Raw genomic sequence first — 15,834 nt, 5'->3', positions numbered from 1 at the left:
CAGAAAATGTGCAATCCGCATTTAAAAAAAATTTGACCGGTGCAAAAGTATGGGCACCCTTATCAATATCTTGATTTGAACACTCCTAACTACTTTTTACTGACTTACTAAAGCACTAAATTGGTTTTGTAACCTCATTGAGCTTTGAACTTCATAGGCAGGTGTATCCAATCATGAGAAAAGGTATTTAAGGTGGCCACTTGCAAGTTGTTCTCCTATTTGAATCTCCTATGAAGAGTGGAATCATGGGCTCCTCAAAACAACTCTCAAATGATCTGAAAACAAAAATTATTCAACATAGTTGTTCAGGGGAAGGATACAAAAAGTTGTCTCAGAGATTTAAACTGTCAGTTTCCACTGTGAGGAACATAGTAAGGAAATGGAACAACACAGGTACAGTTCTTGTTAAGCCAAGAAGTGGCAGGCCAAGAAAAATATCAGAAAGGCAGAGAAGAAGAATGGTGAGAACAGTCAAGGACAATCCACAGACCACCTCCAAAGACCTGCAGCATCATCTTGCTGCAGATGGTGTCAATGTGCATCGGTCAACAATACAGCGCACGTTGCACAAGGAGAAGCTGTATGGGAGAGTGATGCGAAAGAAGCTGTTTCTGCAAGCACGCCACAAACAGAGTCGCCTGAGGTATGCAAAAGCACATTTGGACAAGCCAGTTACATTTTGGAAGAAGGTCCTGTGGACTGATGAAACAAAGATTGAGTTGTTTGGTCACACAAAAAGGCGTTATGCATGGAGGCAAAAAAACACGGCATTCCAAGAAAAGCACTTGCTACCCACAGTAAAATTTGGTGGAGGTTCCATCATGCTTTGGGGCTGTGTGGCTAATGCCGGCACCGGGAATCTTGTTAAAGTTGAGGGTCGCATGGATTCAACTCAGTATCAGCAGATTCTTGACAATAATGTGCAACAATCAGTGACGAAGTTGAAGTTACGCAGGGAATGGATATTTTAGCGAGACAATGATCCAAAACACCGCTCCAAATCTACTCAGGCATTCATGCAGAGGAACAATTACAATGTTCTGGAATGGCCATCCCAGTCCCCAGACCTGAATATCATTGAACATCTGTGGGATGATTTGAAGCGTGCTGCCCATGCTCGGCGACCATCAAACTTAACTGAACTGGAATTGTTTTGTAAACAGGAATAGTCAAATATACCTTCATCCAGGATCCAGGAACTCATTAAAAGCTACAGGAAGCGACTAGAGGCTGTTATTTTTGCAAAAGGAGGATCTACAAAATATTAATGTCACTTTTATGTTGAGGTGCCCATACTTTTGCACCGGTCAAATTTTGTTTAAATGCGGATGCACATTTTCTGTTAGTACACTAAACCTCATTTCAATCCAGAAATATTACTCAGTCCATCAGTTATTAGATATATGAAACTGAAATAGCTGTTGCAAAAACCCAAATTGTTATAAAGTAAAAAGGTTAACATTAATAGGGGTGCCCAAACTTATTCATATGACTGTAGCTTAAAGAGATCCAACCAGCAGGATTTTCATATATAAAGTAAAGCCAGTGCTATACTGACGCTAGGATGCTGAATGTAAGCATAGCTTTTGTTTAGTGATTGGATGTTTTATTTCAGAAATATGTGCAAGTAAAGTTCTACCAATGCACTGCTATTTGATTGACAGGTGCAACAGGGGCGGGAATATGTGGGTTGGGTTATGCTATCTATTCCCGCCCCTGTCTGCTGCCTGGCTTTCCTCCCCTTGTCGCCGTCAAAGACATTAATTCTGGCGCAGGCAGATATGCGGGCGGGAATAGATAGCAAGACGCAACCCACATATTCCCGCCCCTGTTGCACCTGTCAATCAAATAGCAGTGCATTGCTGGAACTTTACTTGCACATACAGTATTTATGAAATAAAAAATCCAATCTCTAAACAAAAGGTATGCTTACATTCAGCATCCGAGCACCAGTATAGAACTTGCTTTACTTTATATATGAAAATCCTGCTGGTTGGTTCCCTTTAAAGGGGCTGGCCAGTACTTTTACATTGATGGCTAGGATAGGTCATCAATATCTGATCTGCCGGGGTCCGACACTTGGCACCTCCACTGATCAGCTGTTCTCAGTGCTGGCGGCAGCAGGTGCCCAGAAATGCTCAGTTCCCTATCTGCCCCGTCTTCTGATAGTGGCCGCGGCCGGGTGCTGCACATCCGCCGCCTGTTCAAATAAATAAGAGGCAGATGTGCAGCACCTGGTAGCAGCTCCGGAAAAGAGCTTTTCTGGCCATCTCCTGCCGCTTGCATTGAGAGCAACTAATCGGCGGGGGTGCCGGGTGTAAGTAGTGGACAACCCCTTTAACTACTATAACAGTAAAAACTCTAGTGCAAACATTTTATGTAGCGGGTATAGAAAAGAAAGCCAAATATAAGTGTTAATAGTTTATTTTTTAGCACTTAAAGGAATTTTCCAGACTTGAGACGCAAGTCTGCAGTCACTCTATGTGAATGGAACCTTGTAATTCCTCACAGTTTGCAATGTGTGCTCTATCAGGATTCACTGGTGCCGGCACAAGAGTGAGCGGTCATGTCACTCACAAGTACAGTATGCGATTTGTAATTCTCTCGTATTGAGCGAGGCTGCACGTGTCTAGCTGGCACATGACCACCGTATACTAATTGCATACTTGCGGTCACAGATCCACTTGCTCTCTGCAAAGGAGAATCCTGACAGTGTGCACATTGCGCTGTGAGGATTCGAAATGTGCATTCACATAGAGTGACTGTAGTCTGGCGCCCCAAGCCTGGACAACCTCTTTAATGGGGTGGTCCCAAACTAACGTTCATTTTAATCCTAAATGTCCGTCTATTTAACGTAATAGATTTATCCCTTTAATAATATGCCTCAATTAAAAAATCCCTACTATTCCTGCTCTTTTAAACTGCTTTATGTTCTTTTTATTTTCGGCTTTATGACCCTTCATTTGAGAATCCCCACTGTATGCTGGGATACGTAGAAGAGACGTCATCAGGGGCAGTGTCGGTGCTGTCCTGAGTATGCGCCAGTTTTCAATTCCAGTGTATGCTCTGTATGAGCTCCCTGTGCTATATTCTGTTTTGAATGCACAGTGACAGTTCGCTCCTTCACCACCTCTAATGAGAAGTGACGATCCGGCAAGAGGGCGCACTGTCAGTGTGTACTGAGCAATGAGAGCAGAAAACAGCCTAGCCCCCAAACCAGACATCACAGGGATCACCGCGATACCACATACCAGTAGGATCAGGTGTTGGGTTCAAACTGGCTGATCCATCTGTTCCCAGACATCATCTGTAGGATGGCTCTCATATGCCATGGGTGGTTTACTAGGCCCAAAATCAGCAGGTTTGGCCAATTGTATAGAGGTTGTCTCAAGTTGGGAAGTTATAAATTCGCAATTGCTGGAGTGTTAGGGGCACTTTGCACACTACGACATCGCAAGCCGATGCTTGTGATGCCGAGTGCGATAGTCCCCGCCCCCGTCGCACATACGATATTGTGTTATAGCTGCTGTAGCCAACATTATCGCTACGGCAGCTTCACATGCACTTACCTGCCCTGCGACGTCGCTCTGGCCGGCGACCAGCCTCCTTCCTAAGGGGGCGGGTCGTGCGGCGTCACAGCGATGTCACACGGCAGGTGGCCAATAGAAGCGGAGGGGCGGAGATGAGCGGGACGTAAACATCTCGCCCACCTCCGTCCTTCCACATAGCCGGCGTGGGCCGCAGGACGCAGGTAGGAGATGTTCCTCGCTCCTGCGGCTTCACACACAGCGATGTGTGCTGCCGCAGGAACGAGGAACAACATCGTAACATCGGTCGTTCCGAAATTATGGAAATGTCCGACGCTACACCGATCTTACGATTTCGACGCTTTTTCGCTTGTTAATCATATCAAAAACGATTTACAGACTCCGATATCGACAGCGACGCCGAATGTGCGTCACTTTCGATTTGACCCCACCGACATCGCAGCTGCGATGTCGTAGTGTGCAAAGTACCCCTTACTACTGGGATACCCACCAATCTTGAGAATGGGGCTTTATAGAGGTCTAACATGCTCAACTTTGCTGTATTCATTCTTTATGGGACTAATGGTACGGTCGTCCCCAGCAGTCTCATAGACACTGAATAGAGCAGAGGTGGATGGATGTTCCATTCTCAAAAAGACCTATTCTCAGGATTGGGGTACCTCCCAGCCGTTGAACCCCCTACAGATACAGTGGGTATGGAAAGTATTCAGACCCCCTTTAAATTTTTCACTCTTTGTTTCATTGCAGCCATTTGCTAAATTCAAAAAAGTTCATTTTTTTTCTCATTAATGTACACTCTGCACCCCATCCCTCATCTTGACAGAACAAACGATAAATGTAGACATTTTTGCAAATTTATTAAACAAGAAAAACTGAAATATCACATGGTCATAAGTATTCAGACCCTTTGCTCAGTATTGAGTAGAAGCACCCTCCTTTTGAGCTAGTACAGCCATGAGTCTTCCTGGGAATGATGCAACAAGTTTTTCACACCTGGATTTGCGGATCCTCTGCCATTCTTCCTTGCAGATCCTCTCCAGTTCCGTCAGGTTGGATGGTGAACGTTGGTGGACAGCCATTTTCAGGTCTCTCCAGAGATGCTCAATAGGTTTTAGGTCAGGGCTCTGGCTAGGCCGGTCAAGAATGGTCACAGAGTTGTTCTGAAGCCACTCTTTTGTTATTTTAGCTGTGTGCTTAGGGTCATTGTCTTGTTGGAAGGTGAACCTGTGAAGCCCCACAAGTGTTGTGTCGGTGCATTACCTTCAGGGACTCCACTCGGCTGGATCCTGTCACAGGTAGGAAATCTTCTATCTAGGATTGTCGTGACGCCACTCTCAGAATTGCGGTCAGTGGGGACCGCCACTGCAGATTGAGGGACGCCTGGGGCTGATGGTGAGTGCAGTCAGTTGTAATAGCCTCCTGAGAGTGAGGCAAGCCCCAGGGCCCTGTGTAGGTGTGTAGAACCACAAGGCGCAGAATAACTCCACACAAGCAGAATGTCTTTCAGGGGTTTTACTCACAGAAGGTGGCAGAGTGAGTAACCCGGGCGTAGCGGGGATGAACCAGGCTGGAACCAGGTGTCCTTCAGGCTGACTGATGAGGGTGACTACCGACTCGCCTTCCTTAGCCCTTTGCGTTTTGGGGTAACCCCGACTTTTAGTCCCTATGGGGGTCACCCAGGGAAGTTGCTGAAGCCTCTCTCCCCTTCGTTTTGGCCCGTTTGCTTGTAGCCTGGACCAGGACACTCCGGCTGCTTGCCTCCTGTGAACTATGGGCCCTAACTGTGGCGACGTGGCTGCGGACTCTGTAGTGTGGTCTTGGGGGTATGAAGTGCCCCCTCATGCAGGTTTGGCAAGGAAAGGTGGATCTATCCCTGCACTGGGACCTGCTACCCGGTTGGGCCTGGTAACTCCCTAGCAGTCTCCTTACTTCCCACTCCGTTGCTCTCTCTTTAGCTCAAGATGGATTTCGGGTAGCACTACTAGGTGACCGTTCTCCCCCGTCGGTAGTCACTGCGCGGACGCTGTTAGACTGCCACAGCCCCAGGGGTCTGCTCCTGACGTCTGCTCTCCCCGGACTGCTGCACTAAACCGGCTCACTGCTCCTCCTCTCCTGTTCTTGCCTACGCCACCTAGCAACCAGGCTCTCTACCACACCCCTTGAGTGGAGATGGAGGCTTCGCCCCCTCCACTCCTCAAGTGGAGGTGAAGGCTTTGCCCCCTCCTGGGATCCCCAGGGGTCCTCTCAAAGGTACATGTGTGAGACCTGATCACTATGCGCCTGTGTAGTCACACCTCGGTCAGCCTTCTGGATTACCTGTATTGTACTGTCCCCAGCATGGGTGCAGTACTCAGTGGTGCCTGACCAGGTCAGGGGCGCCACATTCCCCCTTAGTTATCACCAGCACGTCCTCGGGCTGCAAGACAACATTTTAAAATGCATAAAACATTAAAACATGGTAAAACTTTTAAAACCACCAGGTACCATACATCACCACCCTCCACCCACAAGTCCGTTAACCCACCCTAAACCCTTTCAGGAGGCAGGTCACCGGTTTCTTTTGGTAACCAGGTCTGGGCCATCCACTTCCCCAGACCTTTCCTCCAATCTTCCTCTCCCGTTGGCCGCGCCTTCAGCCACTTCTGGCAGGATGTAGAGGCGGCTTTCATGGTCTAGTGGTCTTCAGGGCATACCTGGCCTGGTGAAGCCGCGCCTTCAGCCACTTCTGGCAGGATCCAGAGGCGGCCTTCACAGTTGGTGCTGACCAGGTACCCTCTTTGTGGTGGAGAGCCAGGCCCCATAAACAGGCGTGCTCCCTGGTTGCAGGCGAGCCAGGCCCCTAAACAGGCTGGCTCTGGTGGTGGTACCTCTGGGGTAACTATTTACACTGCGAGAGTTTGTGGCTATAGCCAGTTCATAGCCTTAAGGTTCATGGGTTTCTCACATTAGTTCATGTGGGCACATTTCTTAAACATTAACGTTGCAAAACTTTTCAAAACTTGTCAAACTGGTAACTTCTGTACTTCTTTCTTTACTTTACTTTACGCAGATTCCTCCTCACCAGGGCTTGGGCCTGTAGGGCTGCGGCACCTGTTGCTTTCTCCATCTCTGTCTTTTCTTTCTTCTTCTGTATCTGTTTCTTTTTCTGTATCTGTTTCTTTTTCTGTTGAGACAGCAGGTTCACTGTAGGGATGTCTGGGACATGGTGTAACATCCAATGCATACCATCCCCTTTCTCCTTGGTGCATGGTGAATTCCACTGAATCTCCTGTCCGTAGGTTCCTTCCTGGATGTCCTCTAGGCAAATGGGCTCTAACGTCCCTTCTGTTAACAAAGATGCCTTCCTTCATACCAGGAGCTACTATGAAGCCATATCCTGATTTCAAGCTGAAGTCTTCTACTACACCACGACAAAGTGGACCTCTGACCTGGGATTTGGCCCTTCTCAAGAACCGTTTCTCCTCCAAGTCTCTTGCTGTCACTTCATCTTTTCCATCCGGAGATTGCGGTGCAGGGGAAAACTTTGTTCTGCTGCGGCGCCGTGTCTTGCGGGCTGGATTCTGCTGGGTTGCTACTTCACTGCTTGCAGGCTCCCAGGTGAGGTTTCTGGACAAATATTCCTCAGCGGAGGGTGTCGGGCTCTCTTCTTCCCAGCGGGAATATGGCAACATCTCTGGCTCTGGGCATGGATCCCCTGCTGATGGCTCCGGGGTCAGCTCCTCAGCCTTCTGTCCTCCTCTCCCCCTTAGTTCTTCTGAGCACTCCTGTTGTGGCAGCGCTGGGGATGGGTGTCCATCAGCCGGCCAGGGCAGTGGACTTTTTGGCGTGGATATTGCCGGAATCTTCCTGGGGGTGTGCGGAGGGAGCAGATACCGGTCCACCATCTCCTGTGGGAACTGGGCCTCTAGATCAGCCTTCAGCTTCCAGTATTCGGGGTCCTCTCCTATCAGGGACTTCCTAGACTGGGGAGCGGTGTCTGCTCTGGCCTTGCAGGCCGGGGTAAACAGTGGTACATTCTTGTCTTGGCGGGCCGCGCCCTGCATGGCGGCGGCCTGAATCAGCGTCGCTGTCGCAGTCTCACTCAGGGTCGCAGCTGGAGTCTTAGCGGGCATCGCTACTGTGGCCGGTTCTTGGCGGGCCGGGCAGGGCATCGCTGCGGCGGCCTGAATTGGCGTCGCAGCTGCGATGGGATCTGTGCAGGCTGGGCTGGGCGTCGCTGCAGCGATCTGGGCTTGGCGGGCCGCACCTGACGTGGCTGCGGCCTGGTTCAGCACCTCACTTGCGGCGCGGACGAGCGTCGCTGCTGCGGTGGGGTCTTGGCGGGCCGGGCCTAGCATGGCGGCGGCCTGGGTCAGCGTCACACCTGCGGCGTGGATGAGGGTCGCGGCGGCTGCCGGATCTTTGCGGGCCGGGCAGGGCATCTCTGCGGCGGCCTGGGCTTGGCGGGCCGCACCTGGCGTGGCTGCGGCCTGGTTTAGCGTCGCCGCGCCGGGCGCCTCTTCAGGGACCGCGGGCGTGGCAGCAGGGGTCGGGGCATTCGCGCTGGCAGGGGCAACACTGGACTCACCCATCGGTGGTATCATCGGGGTCTGAGTCGTCGCCGTCCGGTCTGGCACTCGTCGCGTGGCTCTCCCCTCGTAGGCCTGAACCGCCGCAGCCATCTCCAGAAGCTCCGTGCGTCCCTCTCTGATCTGCTGCACGATCCTCGCCTCCAGTCGGTCACTGAACTGGGCAAGCTCCCGGGCCCACCAGGCAGCGGAACCCGGCTCTGGGCTCCTATCTTCAGACGCCATCTTCACCGCGTCGTCGCTGCTCTCCAGGTCTTCTCTGAGCAGCAGACTTCTGACTTCTTCTTGCAGCCGAAGTGCCAATTCCTTCACTTCCTGCAACTCCTCTCCCAGCAGCAGGCTTATGGCTCCCTTTCTGTCCCGATGTCTCTGAACGCCTCCGCTCTCATCACTTGCGAGGTCAGGACTCTGCAGGGGATCTCTGGGTAGCCACACCTCTTCGTGGGCGGTAACTTCTCCCAGCGCGGGCTGCTGTTGTTTTTCAGCGCGCTTTTCATGGTGGCAATATGGCGGCGCTTCCAATTTTCCAAGCGGACCGCCCAGGCACATGGTCACCTGTCTGAACAGGTCTAGTCCTTATCCTGTTCGTGACGCCAGATGTGAAGCCCCACAAGTGTTGTGTCGGTGCATTACCTTCAGGGACTCCACTCGGCTGGATCCTGTCACAGGTAGGAAATCTTCTATCTAGGATTGTCGTGACGCCACTCTCAGAATTGCGGTCAGTGGGGACCGCCACTGCAGATTGAGGGACGCCTGGGGCTGATGGTGGGTGCAGTCAGTTGTAATAGCCTCCTGAGAGTGAGGCAAGCCCCAGGGCCCTGTGTAGGTGTGTAGAACCACAAGGCGCAGAATAACTCCACACAAGCAGAATGTCTTTCAGGGGTTTTACTCACAGAAGGTGGCAGAGTGAGTAACCCGGGCGTAGCGGGGATGAACCAGGCTGGAACCAGGTGTCCTTCAGGCTGACTGATGAGGGTGACTACCGACTCGCCTTCCTTAGCCCTTTGCGTTTTGGGGTAACCCCGACTTTTAGTCCCTATGGGGGTCACCCAGGGAAGTTGCTGAAGCCTCTCTCCCCTTCGTTTTGGCCCGTTTGCTTGTAGCCTGGACCAGGACACTCCGGCTGCTTGCCTCCTGTGAACTATGGGCCCTAACTGTGGCGACGTGGCTGCGGACTCTGTAGTGTGGTCTTGGGGGTATGAAGTGCCCCCTCATGCAGGTTTGGCAAGGAAAGGTGGATCTATCCCTGCACTGGGACCTGCTACCCGGTTGGGCCTGGTAACTCCCTAGCAGTCTCCTTACTTCCCACTCCGTTGCTCTCTCTTTAGCTCAAGATGGATTTCGGGTAGCACTACTAGGTGACCGTTCTCCCCCGTCGGTAGTCACTGCGCGGACGCTGTTAGACTGCCACAGCCCCAGGGGTCTGCTCCTGACGTCTGCTCTCCCTGGACTGCTGCACTAAACCGGCTCACTGCTCCTCCTCTCCTGTTCTTGCCTACGCCACCTAGCAACCAGGCTCTCTACCACACCCCTTGAGTGGAGATGGAGGCTTCGCCCCCTCCACTCCTCAAGTGGAGGTGAAGGCTTTGCCCCCTCCTGGGATCCCCAGGGGTCCTCTCAAAGGTACATGTGTGAGACCTGATCACTATGCGCCTGTGTAGTCACACCTCGGTCAGCCTTCTGGATTACCTGTATTGTACTGTCCCCAGCATGGGTGCAGTACTCAGTGGTGCCTGACCAGGTCAGGGGCGCCACAAACCTTTGGCCAAGTATGAGGTCCAGAGCACTCTGGAAGAGGTTTTCTTCCAGGATATCTCTGTACTTGGCCACATTCATCTTTCCTTCAATTGCAACCAGTCATCATGTCCCTGCAGCTGAAAAACACCCCCATAGCATGATGCTGCCACCACCATGTTTCACTGTTGGGATTGTATTGGGCAGGTGATGAGCAGTGCCTGGTTTTCTCCACACATACCGCTTAGAATTATCACCAATAAGTTCTATCTTCGTCTCATCAGAGCAGAGAATCTTATTTCTCTGGGAGTCCTTCATGTGTTTATTTGCAAACGCTATGCAGGCTTTCATACAGTGGGGAAAAAAGTATTTAGTCAGAGACCAATTGTGCAAGTTCTCCCACTTAAAAAGATGAGAGAGGCCTGTAATTGACATCATAGGGCGACCACAACTATGAGAGACAAAATGAGAAAACAAATCCAGAAAATCACCTTGTCTGATTTGGCAAGATTTTTTTTGCAAATTATGGTGGAAAATAAGTATTTGGTCACAAACAAAAGTTCATCTCAATATATTGTTATATATCCTTTTTCCGTTTTCTGTAAGTCTTCACAAGGTTGGCACACACTGTTGGTGGTATGTTGGCCCATTCCTTCATGCAGATCTCCTCTAGAGCAGTGATGTTTTGGGCCTGTCGCTGGCCAACACGGACTTTCAACTCCCTCCAAAGGTTTTCAATGGGGTTGACATCTGGAGACTGGCTAGGCCACTGCAGGATCTTTATATGCTTCTTATGAAGCCACTTCTTCGTTGCCCTGGCAGTGTGCTTGGGATCATTATCATGCTGAAAGACCCAGCCAGGTTTCATCTTCAATAGCCTAGCTGATGGAAGGAGATTTGCACTCAAAATTTCACGATACATGGCCCCATTCATTCTTACATTTACATGGATCAGTCGTTCTGGTCCCTTTGCAGAGAAACATCCCCAAAGCATGATGTTGCTACCCCCATGCTTTACAGTAGGTATGGTGTTCTTTGGATGCAACTCAGCATTCTGTCTCCTCCAAACATGATGAGTTGTGTTTCTACCAAACAGTTCTACTTTGGTTTCATAAGACCATATGACGTTCTCCCTATTCTTTCTGGATAATCCAAATGCTCTCTAGCAAACTTCAGACGGGCCCGGACATGTACTGGCTTAAACAGGGGAACACGCCTGGCACTGCAGTATCTGAGTCCCTGGTGGCGTAGTGTGTTACTGATGGTAGCCTTTGTTATGGTGGTCCCAGCTCTATGTAGGTCATTCACTAGGTCCCCCATGTGGTTCTGGGATTTTTGCTCACCGTTCTTGTAATCATTTTGACCCCATGGGATGAGAGCCCCAGATCAAGGTAGATTATCAGTGGTCTTTTATGTCTTCCATTTTCTTATTATTGCTCCCACAGTTGATTTGCCTATTGCAGATTCAGTCTTCCCAGTCTGGTACAGGGCTACAATTTTGTTTCTGGTGTCCTCCGACAGCTCTTTGGTCTTCACCATAGTGGAGTTTGGAGTGTGACTGTTTGAGGTTGTGGACAAGTGTTTTTTATACTGATAAGTTCAAACAGGTGCCATTACTATAGGTAATGAGTGGAGGACAGAGGAGTCTCCTAAAGAAGAAGTTACAGGTCTGTAAGAGCCAGAAATCTTGCATGTTTTTAGATTTCCCTCAATAATTTGCAAACAAATCTTGCCAAATCAGACAAGATAATTTTCTGGATTTATTTTCTCATTTTGTCTCTCAGTTGTGGTCTACCTATGTGATGGTGGGATATGGTGGATTGTATATGTTCAGATGTTGGGAGTGTTGTCTTCTGTGTACATTGTCCTGTTTGCAGGTTAATTACCCCCTGCTGTGGCTTTGTCCCTAGGTCTGGGGGAGGGGGGACTGGAATCCACCCAACCTCTCTGCTTACCTGGAGGATTATTCAGTCTGTCTGAGGACAAGAGACAAGTAGGAAGATTCATCCTCTGTGGGTAAAGTTGGGCTACGGTCCGCACCCCAGAGAGATGCTTACTGGTCTATTTTACCCTCCATGTAGTTGATTATTTTGTGGACTTTCTGATTTGCTTGGAATAAAGGTTCTTTGGATTGTACACTCATCTCCCGCTCTGTTGATTGTGCGATATCTGAAAAGGACCCTTTGACAACCTATGATGTTAATTACAGGCCTATCTCATCTTTTTAAGTGGAAGAACTTGCACAATTGGTGGCCAGGCTGACTAAATACTTTTTTTCCCCACTGTATGTCTTGCACTGAGGAGAGGCTTCCATAGGCCACTCTGCCATAAAGGCCTGACTGGTGGAGGGCTGCAGTGATAGTTGACTTTGTGGAACTTTCTCCCATCTCCCTACTGCATCTCTGGAGCTCAGCCACAGTGATCTTGGGGTTCTTCCTTACCTCTCTCACCAAGGCTCTTCTCCCACGATTGCTCAGTTTGTTTGGACGGCCAGGTCTAGGAAGAGTTCTGGTGGTCCCAAACTTCTTCCATTTAAGGATTATGGAGGCCACTGTGCTCTTATAAACCTTGAGTACTGCAGAAATTTTTTTGTAACCTTGGCCAGATCTGTGCCTTGCCACAATTCTGTCTCTGAGCTCCTTGGGCAGTTCCTTTGACCTCATGATTCTTATTTGGTCTGACATGCACTGTGAGCTGTGAGGTCTTACATAGACAGGTGTGCGCCTTTCCAAATCAAGTCCTATCAGTTAAATTAAACACAGCTGGACTCCAATGAAGGAGTAGAACCATCTCAAGGAGGATCACAAGGAAATGGATGGCATGTGACTTAAATATGAGTGTCTGAGCAAAGGGTCTGAATACTTATGACCATATGATATTTCAGTTTTTCTTGTTTAATAAATTTGCATACATTTCTATATTTGTTTTTTTTCTGTCAAGATGGGGGATGGGGTGCAGAGTGTACATTAATGAGAAAAAAAAAATAACTTTTTTGAATGTACCAAATGGCTGCAATGAAGCAAGAGCGAAAAATTTTTAGGGGTCTGAATACTTTCCGTACCCTCTGTAGAGAATACATTTTCATCTTGGTAAGGTCCCTTATTATTTAAAGTGTATGAGAACCTTTAGTATATAAATTATTACTCTAATTGTACTACGCTCTTCTGCCTAGGCACGTCTGAATTATCGCACACTGAAATGCACATCGAGGAGCTGAGACACCACTATCGGATAGAGCGAGCCGTGTCGGAAGGAGCAGAGAATGCCCTGAGAATGCTGGGAGGTGTCAAGGCTCAGGACAAGAGTGCGGTCAATGAGGTGCGAATAAAAGACTTGTTATTGAAATAGTTCCTGAGAACAAATAAATGGTTGACCACAAAAGTAGCTTCCATCAAGTTCAGAACCACCAACTTGATTGCTCTGGGTCCAAGTTTAATGAGCCATACTGGAGCAATTACTCTTCATGTGGTCTCTCCTCATATATTTTCTGTTTGTTCATGCCCTTTGCTGCCACAATATAGGAACGCTGAGAAAATGTTAAATCGTCAGAATAAATCCGCAGATAAAAGGGATAAAGGAAAATCTCAGGCTTATAAGTCATATTAGATACAGTGCCGACAAGTAGTATTCAACCCCCTGCAGATTTAGCAGGTTTACATATTCGGAATTAACTTGGCATTGTGACATTTGGACTGTAGATCAGCCTGGAAGTGTGAAATGCACTGCAGCAAAAAAGAATGTTATTTCTTTTTTTATTTTATTTTTTTTAAATTGTGAAAAGTTTATTCAGAGGGTCATTTATTATTCAACCCCTCAAACCACCAGAATTCTGTTTGGTTCCCCTAAAGTATTAAGAAGTATTTCAGGCACAAAGAACAATGAGCTTCACATGTTTGGATTAATTATCTCTTTTTCCAGCCTTTTCTGACTAATTAAGACCCTCCCCAAACTTGTGAACAGCACTCATACTTGGTCAACATGGGAAAGACAAAGGAGCATTCCAAGGCCATCAGAGACAAGATCGTGGAGGGTCACAAGGCTGGCAAGGGGTACAAAACCCTTTCCAAGGAGTTGGGCCTACCTGTCTCCACTGTTGGGAGCATCATCCGGAAGTGGAAGGCTTACGGAACTACTGTTAGCCTTCCACGGCCTGGACAGCCTTTGAAAGTTTCCACCCGTGCCGAGGCCAGGCTTGTCCGAAGAGTCAAGGCTAACCCAAGGACAACAAGGAAGGAGCTCCGGGAAGATCTCATGGCAGTGGGGACATTGGTTTCAGTCAATACCATAAGTAATGTACTCCACCGCAATGGTCTCCGTTCCAGACGAGCCCGTAAGGTACCTTTACTTTCAAAGCGTCATGTCAAGGCTCGTCTACAGTTTGCTCATGATCACTTGGAGGACTCTGAGACAGACTGGTTCAAGGTTCTCTGGTCTGATGAGACCAAGATCGAGATCTTTGGTGCCAACCACACACGTGACGTTTGGAAACTGGATGGCACTGCATACGACCCCAAGAATACCATCCCTACAGTCAAGCATGGTGGTGGCAGCATCATGCTGTGGGGCTGTTTCTCAGCCAAGGGGCCTGGCCATCTGGTCCGCATCCATGGGAAGATGGATAGCACGGCCTACCTGGAGATTTTGGCCAAGAACCTCCGCTCCTCCATCAAGGATCTTAAGATGGGTCGTCATTTCATCTTCCAACAAGACAACGACCCAAAGCACACAGCCAAGAAAACCAAGGCCTGGTTCAAGAGGGAAAAAATCAAGGTGTTGCAGTGGCCTAGTCAGTCTCCTGACCTTAACCTAATTGAAAACTTGTGGAAGGAGCTCAAGATTAAAGTCCACATGAGACACCCAAAGAACCTAGATAACTTGGAGAAGATCTGCATGGAGGAGTGAGCCAAGATAACTCCAGAGACCTGTGCCGGCGTGATCAGGTCTTATAAAAGACGATTATTAGCTGTAATTGCAAACAAGGGTTATTCCACAAAATATTAAACCTAGGGGTTGAATAATAATTGACCCACACTTTTATGTTGAAAATTTATTAAAATTTAACTGTGCAACATAACTTGTTGGTTTGTAAGATTTATGCATCTGTTAATAAATCCTGCTCTTGTTTGAAGTCTGCAGGCTCTAACTTATTTGCATCTTATCAAACCTGCTAAAGCTGCAGGGGGTTGAATACTACTTGTAGGCACTGTATATTGTAGACTCCGTAGAACAGGTTGTGGTACGTAGTTAGTTCCTTTGTTGATGCCCTTCATAGCAGAACCAGGATTCCATATAGACCATATGAGGCCACCATTGTGGAAGTCTCATTAATCTTGACAGTGTTTAGATTTTTGCTTCCTCATCTGAGAACAGCATGATATAAACAAAGAGATCCTGAATCCAACGATGTATCACTTAGATTTCTAGCTGCAGCCGTTCTGACAAAATCAGAATTTTTAGATTTAGCCATGTAGCAGAGCTGTCCCCGCCCACACCAGGCTCACTCTAGGGATTGTACTTTGACAGTGAGCTATCAATCTGAGGAGGGGGCATGCTGGACTGCCATGCGCGTGGCTGTAGTCCTTCAATGATAAGAGTCCTGCTGCTTAAACAAACATTGCACATAAACAACAGATCGGACTGTGACAACATTGGCATCCCTGAATTTTCTTTGTTAACCCTTGCAGCATGTGGTCTTCAGCTTACATAGCAATATCCTGCTGACATATTGACTTTAAAGAGGACCTGTCACCAAGTCAATAGTTTGCAGTGTGCTTTTATTTTACACCCTCTGCTCTGCTAGTATACCGATTTCCCTGTAGGCTATTTTTTTTTTAAGATCCGTTATATGGTTTCAGAGAACAGGGTCTTTTTATTTACTGCTTATTTGTATGGTCTTTACCATTGGCGTATGGCTCACAGGATCCTCGGGGGCGTGTCATTAGACTGCTCTGCATTATTATCCTATGAGCAACCATTACTAGGTA

General features: G+C 48.4%; 1 protein-coding gene across 4 annotated transcripts in view; it reads left to right on the top strand.

Annotated features, from left to right (window-relative positions):
* LOC142301931 (serine/threonine-protein kinase N1-like) overlaps positions 1–15,834 on the top strand; it is a 153,321-nt gene that overhangs the window by 75,265 nt on the left and 62,222 nt on the right. For all 4 annotated transcript variants that reach the window (XM_075342984.1, XM_075342987.1, XM_075342985.1 and 1 more), the window contains exon 5: positions 13,023–13,168. In XM_075342984.1, coding sequence (XP_075199099.1) covers positions 13,023–13,168 — 146 coding nt within the window. The remainder of the gene's footprint in view (positions 1–13,022; positions 13,169–15,834) is intronic.

Source organism: Anomaloglossus baeobatrachus, chromosome 4 (assembly GCF_048569485.1).
Source record: "Anomaloglossus baeobatrachus isolate aAnoBae1 chromosome 4, aAnoBae1.hap1, whole genome shotgun sequence".
NCBI classification, from domain to species: Eukaryota; Metazoa; Chordata; class Amphibia; order Anura; family Aromobatidae; genus Anomaloglossus; species Anomaloglossus baeobatrachus.
This window is presented reverse-complemented; position numbering and strand designations above follow the sequence as displayed.